Genomic DNA, 20,475 nt, shown 5'->3' on the forward strand with positions numbered 1-20,475 from the left:
TTGGAAGATTTGTATATTTTCTGGAAGTTTATTAATTTATTATTTGCCAAACTTTGTAAAATGGTTTCAATATATCAGAATCATTACACTATTTAATATGTATAAAGTATTATTATAAAATATTTGTATATGAATTATGAGTATTGTTTCACCAATTTACAACCATACTATATGACTAATGCATTAAATGGTAACAACATTAGCATGATAACAAAACTTTTAAAAACCCATTATCTCATTTAATTATATACTACATTGCCAAAGAGACAAGGCCAAGTTACCTTTAATGAAACTAAATTTCTAAGGTTAACTTACTTACCTAAAGTCGTGGGAGGGGAAGAGGGAAAGGCAGGAAGAAAATATAGTTCCCCCTCCACAGTACTTTATTTTAAAAAATTTAATAAAAATTAAATTCAATGTAAACAAAGGTTATAAAACATCAATGTTCCAGTATGCAATGTGCATTAAAAAAACTAATAACAAAATGTCCCCCAAATCTCAAATGAATGCACTTTTTCTTTTTTGAGGCAATTGGGGTTAAGTCACTTGCCCAGGAGTACACAGCTAGAAATATCTGAGGCTGGATTTGAACTCAGGTACTCCTGTCTTCAGGGTCACTGTTCAAATGACTGTACTTTTAAAAAAAGGATAATTATTTCACATGTTATATTTTTCAAGTATTTAAACAAAAAAAATTAGAGTTAAATGGAAAGAAATATGGCTAACACCATTCTCCTTGGAAAGACAATAGAGGAGTTGATGGAGTTAGTTTTCTATTGACCCAAGGGCAACAATTATTTAGTGAGATACTTGATTATCTTATATTGCAGGGTCATGATAAACACTTGCAAAAAAAAAAACCTATCAAGAAAATATCTGACTTTTATGACATGCCAATTGTAGAAAATAAAGTGGAAGAGAAAATCAAGAATTCAATAAGGTTTTTCGTTATATGAATATATCCAACATCAACAATAATATTTGCTAACATTTATTTATTTATTTTTAATAAATAACTTTTTATTGATAGAACCCATGCCAGGGTAATTTTTTACAGCATTATCCCTTGCATTCACTTCTGTTCCGATTTTTCCCCTTCCTCCCTCTATCCCCTCCCCCAGATGGCAAGCAGTCCTTTACATGTTGAATAGGTTATAGTATATCCTAGATACAACATATGTGTGCAGAACCAAACAGTTTTCTTGTTGCACAGGGAGAATTGGATTCAGAAGATATAAATAATCCGGGAAGAAAAACAAAAATGCAAGCAGTTTATATTCATTTCCCAGTGTTCTTTCTTTGGGTGTAACTGCTTCTGTCCATCCTTGATCAATTGAAACTGAATTAGCTCTCTTTATCGAAGAGATCCACTTCCATCAGAATACATCCTCAAACAGTATCGTTGTTGAGGTATATAATGATCTCCTGGTTCTGCTCATTTCACTTTATTTGCTAACATTTATATGATGCTTTAAAATTTTCAAAGCACTTTAACAAATAATACATTTTATCCTTACAACAGCCCTGGGAGGTAGATTGCTATTATCCTCATTTTACAGATTTGGAAAATGAGGCAGATGAAGGTTAAATGTTTTGCCCAGAGTTACATGGCTATTAAGAGTCTCAGTTGCATTCAGGTCTTAATGACTCCAAGTCTAGTATTCTATTATGTAACAAACCACCTAATTACTTAGTAACTTAAGTGCAAAAGCAAGCATGGGGGAAAACAAAACAATCTTGGAAAACATGGTTTAAGAGAGAAATGAGAAAAGCCATAAATTTGTGGACCATACAGGAATCTAAATATTCTTTTCAAGAAAAGCACTGGGAGGTATTAGACACAGCAAGTATCAAATTAATATCACAAAAAATAAAATTAGTTATATAATGACAGGGAAATTCTATGTGATAGTCACTTCTAAAACTGTTCTTTATACAACAAAACTTGATAGAAAAAGATCAGAATCATCTAAAATTAGAAGAAAAATAAAATACAGCATAAAAATGAGGCAACTTAAACCTAAGTCACTTTCAAATGGAACAATGAAAAATGGGAAACTGATTAAAAAAAAAAAAACCAAAACACCCAGGACTTAATCAATATTTTTTAAGAATTTATTTTATTTTTGCTAAGGCAATTGGGCTTAAGTGATTTGCCTAGGGTCACACAGCTAGGAAGTGTTAAGTGTCTGAGGCCATATTTGAACTCAAGTCCTTCTGACTTCAGAGCTGGTGCTCTAGCCACTGAGCCACCTAGCTGCCTTGTCTTAATCAATATTAACAGTATTTCCTAAGATAAGTTTAACCACCATGTATCAGCTGTAAAAAGGGTAAAAAGAGACTACAATCTTAGGTGAGAACCATTGATATCCTTGCCAACTGCAGAAGATATGGTAGCTAGTTCAAAATATAAACTAGTTTGTAAAATTTTACAGAAGAAATAGAAGATTATAAGTAGTAATTCCTGATAAAACAATAAGTAGTAGACAGAAAATGACTTATAGAAGGATTATTGATTGACTATAAAGCTTTAAATCATTACAGATAAAGACAGAAGAATCTATGAAAAATGGAAAAGATTGTCAAAACGTCTATAACAAATTGTGACAAAAGAACCATTATATATGAAATCTAACATCACAGTCCTGCTATCTGCAAGATGAAGCAGAAATTACATCAAAGAAAGGATGAGAAAAGCTGGACTAGACTACATATACATACAATTAGGAGATGTAATATTTTGAGGCCTTTGAGGGCTCATTTTTCTATACCTGGAAGCGGGAGTGATACTCCTTCAAAAATAGATATTTTGGGGGGGAAGAGGAGGAGAAAGGGGGCAGAGAAATTAGTAATTATACTCTCACTATTCTATTTCTACATGGGAATCTAAAAATATATATTTAGGACATCTTGATGAAGGAATGATACAGAGGCTTTTTTAATGATAGCCTTCAGGAGATAGCATGATCACCATTGCCTGAAAGATGTGAAAATTATCAATTTTCATAGTGCTTATTGTTTGCTGATTATAAAAAAATTTGATTTAGTACAGGAAAAAGCTGCCTTAAGGGGTCTATCAAAATACCTGGTATATATGGTAAAATCATTTAAGATTCCTTTAAAATAGGGGTCCTCAAACTACGGCCTGCGGGCCAGATGCGGCAGCTGAGGACGTTTATTCTCCTCACCCAGGACTATGAAGTTTCTTTATTTAAAGGCCCACAAAACAAAGTTTTTGTTTTTACTATAGTCCGGTCCTCCAACAGTCTGAGGGACAGTGAACCAGCCCCCTATTTAAAAAGTTTGAGCTGTACATACTCTTTGATCCAGCAGTGTTACTACTGGGCTTATATCCCAAAAAGATCATAAAGAAGGGAAAGGGACCTGTATGTGCATGAATGTTTGTGGCAGCCCTCTTTGTAGTGGCCAGAAACTGGAAACTAAGTAGATGCCCATCAATTGGAGAATGGCTGACTAAATTGTGATATATAAATATTATGGAATATTATTGTTTGGTACGAAATGACCAACAGGATGATTTCAGAAAGGCCTGGAGAGACTTACACGATTTGATGCTGAGTGAAACGAGCAGGGCCAGGAGATCATTATATATTTCAACAATAATACTATATGATCACCAATTCTGATGGACCTGGCCATCCTCAGCAATTAAATGAACTAAACCAGTTCCAATGGAGCATTAATGAACTGAACCAGCTACATCCAGCGAAGGAACTCTGGGAGATGACTAAGAACCACTACATTGAATTCCCAATCCCTATATTTTTGCCTGCCGGCATTTTGGATTTCCTTCACAGGCTAATCGTACAATATTTCAGAGTCTGATTCTTTTTGTACAGCAAAATAACGGTTTGATCATGTGTATTTATTGTGTATCTAATTTATACTTTAATATATCTTAACATCTACTGGTCATCCTGCCATCTAGGGAAGGGGATGGGGGGGAAGGAAGGGAAAAATTGGAACAAAAGATTTGGCAATTATCAATGCTGTAAAATTACCCATACATATAACTTGTAAATAAAAGGCTATTTAAAAAAGTTTGAGAACCCCTGCTTTAAAAGATATGACTTTGAAGACTCACTAATTATTAATACCAAGCAAGGAAATCAGAGAAAAGTAAATATACTCGCTAGAGTTGTGGATGTTTTCCAGTGCTGAGTTCAAATGGAAATGGGTTTTCCTATATTTAGTGAGGTATTCCAAGAAAATTTACAGAAATTCCAAAGAAATATACAGCATAGATAGAAGAGTATTCTAAGAGAAAGCACCATCAGCAGGTATGCCCATGTTTGCAGTAAGACACTGGATTGATTGTATTAATTCCTGGAATAATAATAAACCTACTAAAGGATAAATAGTTAATAATGTGGCCTAAAAATTCAATAGAAAACACTAAGTAGATAAAGACTAAGATGTTCAGACTAAAGCAACTGGGAGGGAGGGAGGGAAAACCATGAAAGTGGTCCATCAGTTGGACAGTGGCTACAGATACCCAAAGAGCTTGGCCCAGAATGGAATAAAAGCAAGAAAAAGTGAGTTGTATTACTTTTCGAAATTGTGCAGCTTCTCCATGAAACAAAGGCCCATTTATAAATATGTAATCAATACTCTTTCAGTGATGCTGTATGGCTTCAAATCACAAAATGCTAATCTCTGAATGGATCACCTAAAGGTTAATGGGGAGGGTGTGTTATTGCAACATTTACCAGTGAGAATTTCTCGGATGTAGTGTAAAGGATATTATCAAGGAGCTATATAGTGAGAGCAAAAGAAAAGTAGAATTCAGAAACTCCACTGGTATCTATATAACATTCAGAGATCAAGAGGAAAGCCCCTAGCACATTAAGTAGTTCCTTTCAAAAAGGATGTGGACAAAGGTAGAATGGTCTCTTTTTGAAACATTTCTAATAATTTTTCTAAAAAAACATTCTAAATATGTTTCTAATAATTAGAATATTCTAATAACATCATAACAAAGTGGACTAGGAATCTAGTCCCTACTTTTCTCTTTACCTCTTTGGGCCTCTATTTTCTCATCTATACAAATGAGATCAAAACATAATTGGGGTCTTCTATAGCTTTAACATTCTGCAATTCTCTGAAAATAGCTATTTATGTTGTAGGCATAGTGGAACAAAAACATGTAAGTCATCAGACTTCAAAACTGAAGTGTACCTTTAGAAGGTTTTGGATAATTCTTTACTTCTATTAGCACAAATAAAGAATTCTTACTTATCTGTTTGTTGTTTGTGATGAGGAATTGGTGGTGGTGGGCGTGACTGCATTTCCCTCTCCAGTATATCTGTGAGAGTGGTAGGAGGACAAAGAGACTTCCCCCTAATAAAAGAAAACACAAAATATTAAATAGGAGTTAGTTAGCAAGCATTTATTCAGTAATTTATTCAGTAAATATTCATTTATTACTATATGAAGGAGCTGTTTTTGCTTTTGAGAAGCATATATTCTAATAGGATAGACAATATGTAAATATTCCCCTCAACACCACCTGTTTCCTAATGAAGGTATTTCATGATCCTTTTAGACTTTACTTTTTGTTTAGTGTGTGTGTGTGTGTGTGTGTGTGTATGTTTGTTTATTTTCTATGCAAATCAAGGCAATCTCAGAGTGAGTTTTGCCTCTGACACAAATGACCTTGTGTGACTTTCGACAAATCACTCGAGCTTCCAGTGGCCCACTCCCACAAAAAGACTGTAGGGAAAAGGTCTTAATCTTCATTGGTAGAGGAAGTTCTACAATGCACATTCCCTACACTGATAAAAATCATAGGTCTAGTTTTAAAATTTACACACCATGCATATATATGTACATACATGTACACATGTATGCACAAATTTCTCTTGATAGAATTTAAGTTTTCCAGGAGCATTTTTGTCTCCATATTCCCAGGACCTGGCTCAAAGTAGTTGCCTAATAAATACACTGTCTGACTATTATACCTAATGTTTATTCACCTGAAAATTTCCATTTTCTTCATTCTAATTACTTAAAAGATTGACAATTTAACTTCAAAATCTAGGCATTCCATATTTCTGTTTGATTTTTCAACTGAGTCAGTTTCCTTTTAAATAAGTTTTGGTTCTCTTTTGGTTCCCTGACTAATTTCTTGGGAAAATGCCCGTAAGAACTGGAATAAGAAGGGAACACTTTGTTATGGTTCTGCTAATGCCTTGAAATGGCCTGAAATGAATTCTAAGATATCAAAGAAAAGAGTAAGATAGGAAAAGAAGTCTCCAAGAGAATTTGTTTTAGATGCTGAAGGTAGGGCAGATGAGGTAATATCTGCAAAGGTCATTCTGACCTACTGATGACAGGAAGACAGGCTGCTAAAAACAAATCAATCAACCCAAAAGAACAAGAAGTATATGATAAAATTGGGGTAAAAGGGTGAGCTGGGAAGGGGAAATTCCAAGTTACAATTTTGGAATATGTATTGTAGCAAGATTTTAATGTATCCAATTAAAGATTACTAGGGAATGAGCAATTGTTACCATTTATGTTTTAAGATAATTTAAGATTTAAGGGTGAGCAAAAACTGTGTTCATTGCTTCATTGCTGATTCTGACTTTTTAAAAGACTGGTGACTAAGGTAACTAATTATTAATTGTATGCCACATAGGTCAGGACATCTTTGAACAACCCAAACAATAATCTCTTTGCAGAGATAATATTTCTATTAGCCATAGCAGAAAGACCCATATACCTTCAAGTCAGGAGCAATCTATGAATCTCTGAGCAATAAATTCTCCTTTGTTATTGTTCAGTCACTTTCAATCATGTCCAATTCTTTGTGACCCCTTTTAGGGTTTTCCTAGCAAAAATACCAGAGTAGTTTCCCATTTCCTTCTCCAGATCACTTTTGCAGACAAAGAAACTGAGTCAAACAGGATTAAGTAACTTGCTCAGGGTTCCCTAGCTAGTTTTCTTAGGCCAGATCTGAACTCAGGAAGATGAGTTTTTCAGATTCCAGGTCTAATGCTCTATCCAGTGTGCTACCTAGCCGTCCCAGTTCTCCATAGGAATAATAAACAACTACTTGCATCTAAGCTAAATTTCATAAGGGAAATTATATGCTTATCTATAATATAAAATATAATATATATATAATAAGAACAGTGTTGTTTTGTGAAATCTTGGATTGGAAGACTAAGTGGGAGTAGTCCTTCTATGTTCTCTGTGTTTGCAAAGCAGCATTCCACTGTATGGCATTTAGGTTAGGTTTGGGTTAAAGTTGAGAGGTGCATCCTCCCAACTCTAAATGTGCATGCGCACCTCCAAACAGGAAAGCCCATCTGACACTGGAAAACAACTGATTAAACCAGAAACTACAGTTTCAAACTGCTACTATTTCTTCAAGCATTCAAACATATTGGGGTAATTCAGCTCCACTAAGCGAAGCAAAATGGTAAATCAAAATTTAGAATTTTTATATAGTAAGGCTGCCATGTAAAAGCAAATCTATTTTTGAGAGAAATATTCAAAACCTTAAAACTACTATTAGTTTTTCTACAACTCAGAATAGAAAAGCAAAACATAACATACCTCACTGCAGTGATAACAACATTACGCTTTGGTTCACTGTCATAACTCACACTCTCAATACCATAAATTTGAGCCAACTCATAGATGAGCTTTCGATGGTCTCTATTCATAGGAGGGTAGCAATGACTTTTTTTAATATTTTTTCCCTGTATTGAGAAAGGAAGAGAGATAACTTAAATCACTCAGATATTAAAACTCTTAATATTACTCCTGATGCAAATAAATAACCTTTGACTTAAGATTTCAGGCAATTACTTGTATTTAACCAAGAAATCTAGATTATATAACTAACTTTAAAATCAGGAGTTAAATACTACATATACAAAACTATGTTTTGTCTTTTGATCCTTAGGGCTGCTTATAATTTTTTAAACTGCACCTTCCAGCCCACACTTTGGTTGGTACCATAAGACATCTCAAGAGCAGGACTTGTTTCATTCCTTGAATTTGTGTCCCCAACGACTAACAGTGCCTGGCACATAGTAGAAACTCAAATGCTTTCTAACAATGCAAATGTCATCTTTGTAGTTTCCAAGTCTGTCTGCAAATGAATCATTCCTTCTCTAATTCCACTTTTTTTTTTTTTTTACAAGATTGTTGCATCACCTCCAATGCAGGTAAAATTTATTTTTGTGTTACAAATTGAAGTTTTGGCATCGATTCATATTTTTGGCTACCAACCTTATTTACAGCTTCCACCAGGGCTTTCATTTCCTTCTCAACATCACTGACAAATCTTAAGTCTTTCCTGCAATTAGAAATCATTTTAATTATCTTACCATGAACCTTTTCTAACAAATGTGATTTTGTTTACTATAACCTTCCCAACCCTGGCCAACATATATGAAAAGGACAAGAGGAAGGAAAACTAAGAGGGGAAAACTGAATATTGAACTATCAGATACTTGAGAATTACTGGAGATTGGAGAAAGGATAGAATGAAAGAGGAAAAATGAAAGGAAGGTGCAGAGCAAAGAGGGCAAAGGGGGCAAAGGCTCGGTACACAGACAGCTGTGTAGGGAGGAATTTGAGGAAAGAACTATCTTTACCATGGTCTTTCTCAGCTTTTTCTCAGACTTGATTGTCTAGGGGACTCTTAGAAAAGCAGAAATCAGGGGACAGAGCCAAGATGATGGATTAGCAGCACCTTGGCTGAACTCTCAACATTGTCTTTCACCAAACAACTTTAAAATAATCAATCAAATACAATTTTGGAGCAGAAAAGCTAACAAAAAGGTCAAGGCAAGACATTTTTCTGGTGTAAGAAAACTTAGGGGATCAGCAGAAGTTTGTGACAACAAAGTAAAAAGATGTCTGGAGCCTACTGCCACTGCAGCAATGGCTGTCACAGTACCATCTTCAGGAGCTCTCAGCTCAGAGATGTTAAAGGGGTCAGAAAATTGGTCAGAAAGAAATTACAACTCTACTGGCACTGAGTTCAGCTGGCACTCTTGAACAATTCTACTGCTTATATGTAGTTTTAGTACAACTCAAAAAGTAGCCTCAAAAAGACGAAAGTTTGGGATAGTGCCTCTCTACCCCCAGATGAGCAGAGTCCAACTTGAATATAAAGTTCAAAGTTGAGAAACAAATGGGAAAAAAGAGAAAAAAAATAATAAAAAGATTCTAACCATAAAAAGCTATTACAGTGCCTGGGAAAATTAAGATATATAAATAGAAGAAAAGAACAATGTGAAAACAGCTACAAGTAAAACCTGAAAGAAAAATACTAACTGGATCAACAATATTTTCTGCAAGAGTTAAATAAAAAGATAAGATAAAGGTAGAAAGGTGAGGAAAGAAATGAGAGTGATGCAAGAAAATAAAGAATTTAGTAAAAGAGGCACAAAAAATGCTGAAGAAAATAACACCTTAAGAAAGAGATTGGCCTAATGTTTGTAAAAGAGGCACAAAATTTCCCTAAAAACAAGAATTCTTTATTAAAAAAATTGAATTGATTAAATAGAAAAAAAGGTACAAAGGCTCACTGAAGAAAATAATTCCTTAAAAATCGGAATTGGCAAGTGGAAACTATTGACTCTGAAACATTAAGAATTAATGGACTACCTGAAAGCCCTAATCAGAGATAGAGCCTAGACACTACATTTCAAGAAATTATAAATAAAACAAAATTTGTCCTAGAAATGGAAAGAACATACTGATCACCACCTGAAAAATATTCCCAAAGGAAAACTCTCAGGAATATTATAGACCAATTCCAGAGCTCCCAGGTTAAAAAGAAAATGACTTCAAGACAGAAACAATTAAAACGTTTCGGAGCCACAGTCAAGATCACACAGATTTAAATAGCTTCCATCTTAAAGGAACAGAAGGCTGGGATTATGATATCCTAGAAAAAAAGGAACTAGGATTACAATCAAGAATATTCTACCTAGCAAAACTTCAAGGACATATTTCCATGGACTTTTAATGACATACAGGACTTTCAAACACTCTTGATGAAAAGACCATAGCTGAATAGAAAATCTGACTTTCAAATACAAGTCTCAAGAATAGTTAAAAAAAAAATACATGAAAGGATAATCACAAGGGTTTCAAATGTTTACATTTCTATATGGGAAGATGATACATATAGCTCCTAAGAACTTAATCATTATTAGAGAATAGTTAAAAGGACTTTACATAGATAGTGGCATGAATGTACAACAATTATGTTGTAATGATCTCTAAAAACAAAGAAGGTTTGACAAAGAGGGATGTACTGGGAAAAAGAGAAAGGGAAAGGTAGAATGAGAAAAATTTTCTCACATAAAAGAGATGTGCAAAGAAGAGTTTTTACAGTGAAGGAGAAAATGGTGGTAGATACCAACTCTTGAACTTCACTCTTAGCAGAATTTGTTGAAAGACTGAAGAATATGTAAATACACTTAGTTTTGTGCAAAAATATAACTTATTCCCTAGGGAAAGGAGGAGAAGGGCATAAGAGAAAAGCGGGGAGAGGGAGGGAAGATGACAAAAAGAAAGAGTAACAAAGGCTGGAGCTGGAACAAAAATAGTTTCAAAGAAGGACAAGATAAAAATAAGAAAGTGGGATGGAGAGAAATATACAGTTAGTTGTTATAACTATGAAAGTAAATGAGAGGAACTCATCCATAAACTAGGAGCAGATAGCAAAGTAGATTAGAAAATAGAATCTAGTAATATATTGTTTACAAGAGAGATTTGAAACAGAAAGACACAAAATAAGGGGCTGGAGCAAAATCTAATATGTTTCAGCTGAACTTATTTTTAAAAAAAGGCAGGGAGTAACAATTTCAATCTCTGACAAAGCAAAAACAAAAATCAACCTAACTAAAAAGGATAATCAGAGAAACTACATTTTGCTAAAAGGTACGATGAGCTTTTAAAACTTTTTCCACTAATGACCCTTTTTCACCCAAGAAATTTTTAAGCAACCCCGAGTATATAGGTATAAAACAGGTATACAAATCAAACATTTACTGATAATAAATCATAATTTTGTGATCTCCACATTTAGTTATGAAACCCCAGATGGGATTGCAACCTAGGGTTAAAAAAGATGGGACAATGAAGTAATATCAAAAAATTTTATAGCAAGTTTTTCAAGGCCTCCTCTCAAATATATACTGAGTACAGAACCAAATCAAATTTATAAAAGAGCCATTTCCCACATGATCAATAGTCAAAGGATATAAACAAGCAGTTTTCAGAAGAAATCAAAGATATTCTGGGAAAAAATTTTTATACCCAGTGTTTCTGATAAAGGCTTCATTTCTAAAATATATAAAGAAATGACTCAAATTGATAAGAATACAAATCATTCCTTAACTGATAAAATGGTCAAAGAACAATTGGACACGAACAATTTTCAGATGAAGAAATTAATTCCTAGTTACATAAAAAAATGCTCTAAATCACCATTGAATGAAGAAATGCAAATTAAGACAACTCTGAAGTACCACCTCACACCGATTGGCTAAGATGATAGGAAAAGATAATAAATGCTAGAAGGAATGTAAGGAATTGGAACACTAATACATTACTGGTAGAGCTGTGAAATGATCAACCATTCTGGAAAGCAATTTGGAATTATGCCCAAATGACTATAAAATTGGGCATAACTTTTGATCTAGCAGTTTCACTACTGGGTCTGTATTCCAAAGAGATAATAAAAAAAAGGAAAAAGGACCCAAATGTGCAGAAATTGTTTGTAGCAGCTCTTTTTGTGATGGTAAGGAACTGGAAATTGAATGAGTATCAGTTGGGAATAATTCAATAAGTTATGGTATATGAAGGTAATGGAATATTATTGTTCTATTAGAAATGATTAGCACACTGATTTCAGAAAAGCCTGGAAAAACCTATATGAACTGATGCTGAGAGAAGTGAGCAGAAACAGAAGAACATGATCATGCAATGATCAATTGTGATGGACAATGAAACGATTCAAGGCAATTCTAACAGACTGGGATGGAAAATGCCAATTGTATCCAAAGAGAGAATTATGGAGACTGAATGTGGATCACAACATAGTTATTTTCACCTTTTTGTTTGTATTCTTTCATGGTTTTTTTTCCTCTTTTGGTCTGATTTTTTTCTTGCACCACATAAATACAGAAATGTTTAAAAGAATTGCACATATTTAACCTATGTTAGATTACTTGCTTTCTTGGGAAAGGGAGAAGAAAAATTTGGAACACAAAGTTTTACAAAAATGAATGTTGAAAACTATCTTTATGTGTATTTGGAAAAATAAAATACCATTAAAAAAATAAAACTTAAAAATTTTTTAAATCGAGAGGGAAACCAAAGCTATTTATTCATATCTACATATGAAAAAACATTCTAAATCACCATTGATTAATAATAAATCATTATTAATGAATAATGATTTGTTAGCTAATAAATCATTAGTTGATTAAATTGCCTTAATTAAGGCAAATTAAAGCACTCTAGGATACCACCTCAAACCTATCAGTTTGATTATCATGATAAAAAAAATGATGAATATTGGAAGAGATATAGAAAAATTGGGACACTAATATACTGCTAGTAGAATTATAAACTGGTTTGGAACCATGCTCAAAGGACTATAAAACTGTATATATTTTTTGACTTAGCATTTGTATCCCAAAGAGATCCAAGAAAAGAGAAAAGGACCTATTTGTACAAAAGTATTTAAAGCAGCTTTTTGTGGTGGTAAAGAACTGAAAATTGACAGAATGTTCATCAGCTGGGGAATGATCAAGTTGTAGTATATGAGATTGTAATGGAACACATTAGCATAAGAAACACAAGCAGGAACATTTTAGAAAAATGAACTCAGACAAAATGAAATGAATATTGTTCACAATTATAACAATATTTCAAGGATGATCAATTGTAAAAGATTTATCTATTCTGATTAAGTTTATATGTTTTCCAATAGAAAACACCATCTGCATTCAGAAAGCGTATGGATTTTGAATATAAATCAACATATTCTATGAAACATATGCTATAGTTCATTTTGTTTTTTTTCCTCTTGTGGTTTTTTCCTTTTGTTTTGATTTTTCTCTCCCAATGATTCATAAAGAAATGTGTATTAACTTTTGTTAATATACATGTATAATCAGAAAAACAAATTTTTTTTAAAAGAACCTTAAAAAAAAAAAAAAAAGATAACTGTCCAAGATAATTCCAAAGGACCCATGATGAAAAATTCTATCCACTTTCAGAGAAAGATTCTGAATGCAGATGATGTTTTCTATTGGAAAACATATGAAAGTATACTTGTTTTTTACATTATTTTTATTGTTTTCTTTTGTGACATGGATAATATGGCAATAGGGTTTGCATGACTTCACATGTATAACTGAAATCAAAATGCTTGCCTTCTCAAGAAAAGGAGGAGGAAATTTGGAAGTCAAAATTTTAAAAAGTAATTTAAAAAATGTTTTTACATGGAATTAGGAAATATTTAAAGAAATAAATCTATTAAAAACAAATAAAAATTTAAAAAAAAAGAATTTCTCTAGGGATAGTGAGGTCCTCTCAAACATTTTGTTGATTGCACAAGAACTATAATTCTAGAGAGACATCTAAATTAGATCTGAAATCACTATAGTCAGCTTAATAATCTAAAAAGGGGAAAAAATAATAGATGAATAAACAATATTTACTGTGTCAACTATACAATATAGTTGGATGGACAGATACTGAATAGCCCATTAGTATATATCTATTGGACAGACAATGTAGATAGACAAAAACTCCCAGAGTGAAAAAAGGTCGAATTGTATTTAGGGAATTGCAGAGTGCTTTCAACAATCCCAGGCTTCTCCTTGAAACAAGAAAATCATCTTTTTAGAATATTCTTCAAATTCCTTGACAACTTCAATGAATCAAAGTTATGGATTAATCAAACAATCAAACAATATACCAGTGTGTATTAACAGGCTTGCAGCACATTACCTAAGTTGAACTGCTTGCAAAAATCAGCACAAAAGATATCTATGATCAATGGAGAGAGAGTTTGTACTCACTGATGCCCACTTTAATATTAAGAGAAACTAAGAAAAGCATCTAGCAACCAATGTATTCTTTATAGAGGTTTTATGGGCAAGAGTAGCATAAAATGAGAAGGTATAGTCGGGCAAACAAAATGAATCTTTGAGGGAAATCTCTGTATAGATGAGAAATTACAAGATGAGAGAAGACATTCTCTTCATTCAGCTTTTTCTCTGCCATTTTAAAATGCCACAATGAAGTTTTAAGAATCCTGTTGTGTCTAATACAGCTATAATCTCTCTATTCTTTAGTTTCTAGAAGTTAAGGATGACTCCCATAGCTCTTGTAACTTAACTGAGATAATGTGGTAAAATTTGATGAGTTTTAATCGCTTGTCACTTTCCTGAACAATTTTAAGACAGTGAAAAATATTTTTAAAATAACAGAATTCATTAGAAAAGAAAATTAAACAGAATTTTTATTAGTACCTTCACAAATAATCATAAATCTTAAATTATCTAATAGGTCTTTCGTTTTGCAAAGTACTTGCCCCAAAGCCCCACAAGCCACATACCTAGCATCTTCTTTCAGGCTATCACTGTATCTTGACCCAGACCGTACATTAAAAGGGTCAGAACTTTCACTGATATTAAGAGCCTCTGCTAGTCGCCTGAAATTAAGAAAGAAATGGGCAAATTACAGTAACTGGTTGTTAAATATAAGTAAAAAACAAACAAAAATCAGGAAAGTACAGGACAAATAGTAAATGGAGACTAATTTTTTTTTTTTGCAAATATAAATGAAAAACGCAAAATATATGCTAAAAATGAATTACTTATTTAGCTTAAAAGAGAAGGTTAAGGAAGTAACAAGGGTTGAATTGTTCATTTTCGTTGAGAGCAGTTTAAATTATGCTGAAGTACTTTAATAAGGGTAGCTGTGCAGTGAAGTGTATTAAATCATGTCTAAGGCTGAGAGAAAACTTAAATAATTAAGGTAAATTTAAATAGAATAAAAATGGAAATCCAAATGAAATCAATAGTATTTTATCTAGGGCAAATATTCATTCACTAATATTATGTTTATGGTTTCATATGTATTTTCCCTATTGCTTCTCTAAACATGTCCCATTCCTTTTTATAATGTAAAGCTAATAATTTCTAATGTTGCCAGCTGTTCTTTGGGATGACACTGATGCTGAACTTAAAAATTATCTTTTTTTTTTAACTGTGAGGAAGGATTAATCCAAGTGAAATTCACCATAGAATATGTTTACAATTTGAGAATTATTATTTATTACTACTGTATCCTCTGATTTTTCCCCTGTGGAATATTCAACAATGCTCTGGAAGTACAGTGGAGCAAATAGGCTGGGGAGGTGGATTATACACAGTGTAGAAGTCTGCTGCAAAATTAGCTATTTTCTTTGTATATAACCTCTCAGATGGAATCAAGAGTGCTGGTCTGAAATTACTGTGCTGTGGACAACTGGACTACATTAAGGAAATAAATCATGTTTATTGCTTATTTAAATATACACAGTTTATCAATGTTTCTCTTGTAGCCCCTATGATGCCTACCACAATGTTAAGCACATAAGAGTTGTTGAATAAAATACTTGATCTGAGGGATAACTATTTTCTTTAAAGAGTTTATAGGATTTTAAATGGGAAAGCATGGTCTAATCTACTCCTTTCCCACATCCCCATTTTACAGATTTAAAAGTTAATTCCATAAAACTTATTTTAAACAGATAAGACATATAACTTACCTTTTCCTTTCTAGGGCTAAACATTCTTCATCACACTGAAGCCTTGATCAGCATAAGAAAAAAAAAAGAAATAGAATAAATGCTTCTGAGTATACTTTTATCATGAAAACTAAAAACAGTGCAAAGTACAATAATTTAATGTAGCTATTAAATATTCACAAAGTTTAGGCTTTATTTAAGCCATGAAAGTGTGTCGATATAGTATATTTTTTAAAAGTAGAATTCAAGAAATCTGCTCCAAAAGAAGATTTTTAAAATAGTAATCTTGTTTTTCATAAGGGCTAAGTTTTATAATATAATGACTGATCTATCACCATCTAAGCATGTCTTAGTATCCTTAGTCATTCTCTGTACAACCTTCCCCTTAATCATGGAATCCAGGGATCCAGATCCTTCATTGAGAAGCAGGCAGGTCCCCAGATTAGAGAAACCAATTTATTCTGTCTTCTTAGATAAGTCAAGGTAGTAGGGTGTGTCAAAGAAGTGGAATTCATTTTTCTGGTCCTTAGAAGTAAGAGAAAGGGCACAGCGCATTGAGAAAAAATTTATCTGGCTCTCTCCTAGTTTTACTTGCCAATGTCCAATGTTCAAATGTTATCCAAAGTCTTTAATTGTAGCTTCACATCAAAACCATTCCTTCCCATTTATTATACCATGTTTCAAAATTACATTCTTCATCCACCAAAAATATCAATTTCTTAATGTGATGCTAATCTTAACCATAATATAGAGGGAAAACAATCTGACTGAAAAGTCAAAAGAAGAAAAAAAAGCATCTAAAGGTACTCATCGAATGTATGTTTCACAATTTTTGTAGCATTAAGCTATTTTCTACTTTTGAAAATTATTTGAGACTGTATGTTTATTTCCTTTTTAAAAATTACCTGGTTTGGTGAATTTCTTTTTTAGTAATCAAATTGCTTATTTCCACCGAGTCTCCAAGCTGTAAGTCAGTTATTTTAGTAGCCATAGAAATAGCAGCAATCCTGAGAATAGAAAAAATATTAATGTGATAAGGAAAAAAAAAAAAGGAATTTGACTAAATCTAATGAGTTTAGAAAATCTTCCCTAATAGGTACAATTTGTTTATTTATTGATAATTTATTTACTTAGGACCAGATCTATTATTTCATTGATATAGGAAACTTCTAATAAGGAAAAGTCTCTCTTTAAATGCAGATCTGCAAATTAATGTCTTAAAAATGTTAGCTGGGGAAAAGGGGTACACCTAGTTACTTTGTATCAGAGGCAGAACTTGAATGCAGGTCTTTCCCACTCCAAGGCTATCTCTCTATTCCTTATGCCATGCTGCTTCTCTTCATAATTTATATAGTCCTAAAATGTCTTATTACAAAATTACATTCTCATATTTATGTGAAACAATATGGTAAAAAGCTGCTAAGTCTGCCAGGTGATATCTCAAAAACAAATATTTCGAACCAGGCCTAAAAACAGAGAGGTAATAATAAAAGGAGGTAAATCTCATTTAAAGGAAAGGAAAATTCAGAGCTCCTATCATCATCCCAACTTTGTGACTCTCAGGTCAATAGTCTTTAGATCTCCAGATGCTGAGAAATAAAACCTCTTGGAGAATGTCTGAATAGGTAATAGTATATAAATGTTATGGAATATTATTGTTCTATAAGAAGTGATCAGGAGGAGGATTTTAGAAAGGCCTGGAGAAACTTACATGAACTAATGCTAAATGAAATGAGCAGAACCAGGAGACCATTGTACACGACAACATCAGTATTATACGATTCTGATGAACATGACTCTTTCCAACAATGAGATGATTGATGCCAGTTCCAATGATCTTGTGATGAAGAGAGCCATCTTATACCCAGAGAAAGGACTGTAGGAACTGAATGTGGATCACAACATAACATTCTTACTCTTTTTATTGCTGTTGACTTGCATTTTGTTTTCTTATTCATTTACTTTCTTTTTTTGATCTGACTTCTCTTATGCAGCAAGAGAATTATATAAATGTTTATACATATTGGATTGAACATATATTTTTAACATGTTTAACATATATTGAATTGCTTGCCATCTAGGGGAAGGGATGGGAGGACAGAGGAGAAAATCTAAAACACAAGGCTACGTAAGGGTCAATGTTGTCAAATTATCCGTGCATATGTTTTGAAAATAAAAAGCTTGACAAATAGATTCGCACTTTTGGAAAATAATTTTGGCTGCTAATATTTATTCTGTTCAATACTATAATTTCCCCTGATATTAAAAATCACTTCCTATTTTCATCCAAAAAAAAAAAAAAGAAAAGAAAAGAAAAGAAATAAAACCTAGATATCATAAATAAGGTCAGAATTTGGTGTGCAATTCTGGGGACTCAAAAGATGAAACATTTAAAAAGCCTGGAGATTTTGGTTCTGGCACTGTGTAGCCAGAATGAACTGGACTAAACTATAGGAAAATTTCTGGGATCACATGCCTAATATGATCTTCATTGACAAAATTATGCCAAATTAACTACATTTCCTATTTTTATAAGATTAAAGCCTGATCTTTCACTAAAGTGCAACCTTTATGCTTTATTGCTGATCTTGGGCTCTCAAAGGCTATGCCAAATGAGTATAAACTCTGGCAAGTTGTGTACCAAGCTGGGAAAATTTCAGCTATGGCCTTGTAATTAAGCAGAGTGTTATGTAGATAAAGCTAAATGCAGAAAGTTTCAACACCACAGAACTATAGACTAGGTAATAAATGTCTCTGGTCTTAGAGATTCACCAAGATTATCTATTAAAGGAAAGAATACTGGTGGAGACAAAATGGTAGAGTAGCGCAGTAGCAGTAGGAAATGATGCATCAAGAAACCCCTCACCGATTTAAAATGCCTCCAAACAAATCTAGAAAATACATTAAACTGAATCCTGACAGAGAAATCCAAGAAAAAGTCACAGTGAGTTACTTTCCTGCCCAGGTCAGCATGGGGATTTAGAGAGATTCGAGGACACTGGGAACAGTATGCCAGGACATATGCAACATGTACTGGCACCCAAAAAGATGCTGTGAACCAAGGCAAGGAGTGGTCACAGACTTATAACCAAAATAAAAGCACCCACAATTGGGAAATGGCTGAATAAGTGATGGTATATAAATGTAATGGAATATATTGTGCTGCAAGAAAGAATAATAGGGATGGAAAAACTTTATAAGAATTGATGCAGAGTGAAGTGAACAGAATCATGAGAATGATTCATGCAGAGGCAACAAAATGTAAAGACAAACAACTCTAAACTTTAATCAATGTAATAACCAGCCCACAGTTCCACAGGAGTAATGATGAAATATGGTTACCTATATCCAGATGGAGAGGTGAAGGACTCAATTGAGAATACAAAATGAGACATATACTTTTTGGTCATGGTCAATTTAGAAATTTGTTTTATTTGCCTTTATGTGTTTGTAACAAGGTTTTTGTCTTTTCTTCACTCTCAATGGCGAAATGGAGTGAGAAAAGCAGTTAAAAGAAGGTGAGAGAAGATGGATTTTTGTCCTCATTGAAAAAAAATAAAATAATTTTTTTACAAGAATATTTACATTGATGGATCCCTGAAGCATTAAGAGTAAATATTGTTTAGTACATTAAGGGAACGTTGTCGCTCTACTGAATCTTGATTTTAAAAATTTATGTAACATACTTTTCCAAAATACCCTTATGAATGAGATGGGGAAAGAACAGATGATAACACAGAGAGATTTTTAATTAATTGAATAACCATGAACAAAGAATGTTGATTAATAATAATGTTATTCTAGAGGAAAGGCCCTAGGGTATACCGGTAGGCTCTATTCTTAATCTTTTCCTGTTCAGCCTTTTTTTTTTTTTTTTAAATCACTAACTTGGATGGATCTTTTGATATCCATCAAATCCGCATATACCACCATGCTAAGAAGAATGGCTAATATAATGAATGAAATAATTATAAGATCAGATTTATGGAGATGAAAACCAATAAGGTCAAAAGTAAAATCTTAAAAGTTGGGTTCAAAATTAACTGAATCAATGCAGAAGAGCGACTTCACATAATAACAGCCTACATAGTACATTACTTTAAGTTTTACAAAGTGATCTATGTATGTTATCTCACCGAATCCTCACAACAATTCTTTGAGATAAGTGCTAGTATTATCCCCATTTTACAAATAAGGAAATTCAGGCCAAGAGGTGCCGTGACTTATCTAGGATTGCATGACTAGTTAGTGTCTTAGTGAGGATCTGAACTCAGGTCTTCCTCTTTTATGCAGTAGTGGAATTAAGACATTTTCTAGAAGGCAAAGGAAGAATTAGTAAAAAACAGAAATTTCTAACAAGTACAGTTGTGAAACAATGAAATTAGCGACTTTGTGAGGTAGTGAGCAAAACATTATTGGAAGTTTTTAAAAGCTGGAGACAATCTGCTAGGGATGTAATAGATTCATGTAACAGCAAGAAAGATAGACTAAGTTATTTCAAAATCATCTTCTAATACTAAAATTCTCTTTCTAGACTTTCTATGTATCAACAGTCAGATAGAGAAGCAAAAAGATTAGTAATATGTAACTGTATTTGTAAAGGACATCTAAAAAATGCTGTCGGCTTAAAGAAAATCTTTCCATTTCAAGTCAATCTCATACACAGAGAT

The 20,475-nt window shown here is 33.0% G+C and overlaps 1 protein-coding gene across 1 annotated transcript in view; it reads right to left on the reverse strand.

Annotated features, from left to right (window-relative positions):
* Positions 1 to 20,475, reverse strand: part of NFX1 (nuclear transcription factor, X-box binding 1) — an 85,269-nt gene that overhangs the window by 625 nt on the left and 64,169 nt on the right. Inside the window, exons 18-23 of the mRNA XM_051997166.1 lie at positions 16,711 to 16,812; positions 15,827 to 15,868; positions 14,630 to 14,725; positions 8,266 to 8,332; positions 7,585 to 7,730; positions 5,257 to 5,361 (exon numbers count right to left, since the gene is read on the reverse strand). Of these exons, the coding sequence (XP_051853126.1) occupies positions 5,257 to 5,361; positions 7,585 to 7,730; positions 8,266 to 8,332; positions 14,630 to 14,725; positions 15,827 to 15,868; positions 16,711 to 16,812 (558 nt within the window). The remainder of the gene's footprint in view (positions 1 to 5,256; positions 5,362 to 7,584; positions 7,731 to 8,265; positions 8,333 to 14,629; positions 14,726 to 15,826; positions 15,869 to 16,710; positions 16,813 to 20,475) is intronic.

This window comes from Antechinus flavipes, chromosome 1 (genome assembly GCF_016432865.1).
Source record: "Antechinus flavipes isolate AdamAnt ecotype Samford, QLD, Australia chromosome 1, AdamAnt_v2, whole genome shotgun sequence".
NCBI lineage: Eukaryota > Metazoa > Chordata > Mammalia > Dasyuromorphia > Dasyuridae > Antechinus > Antechinus flavipes.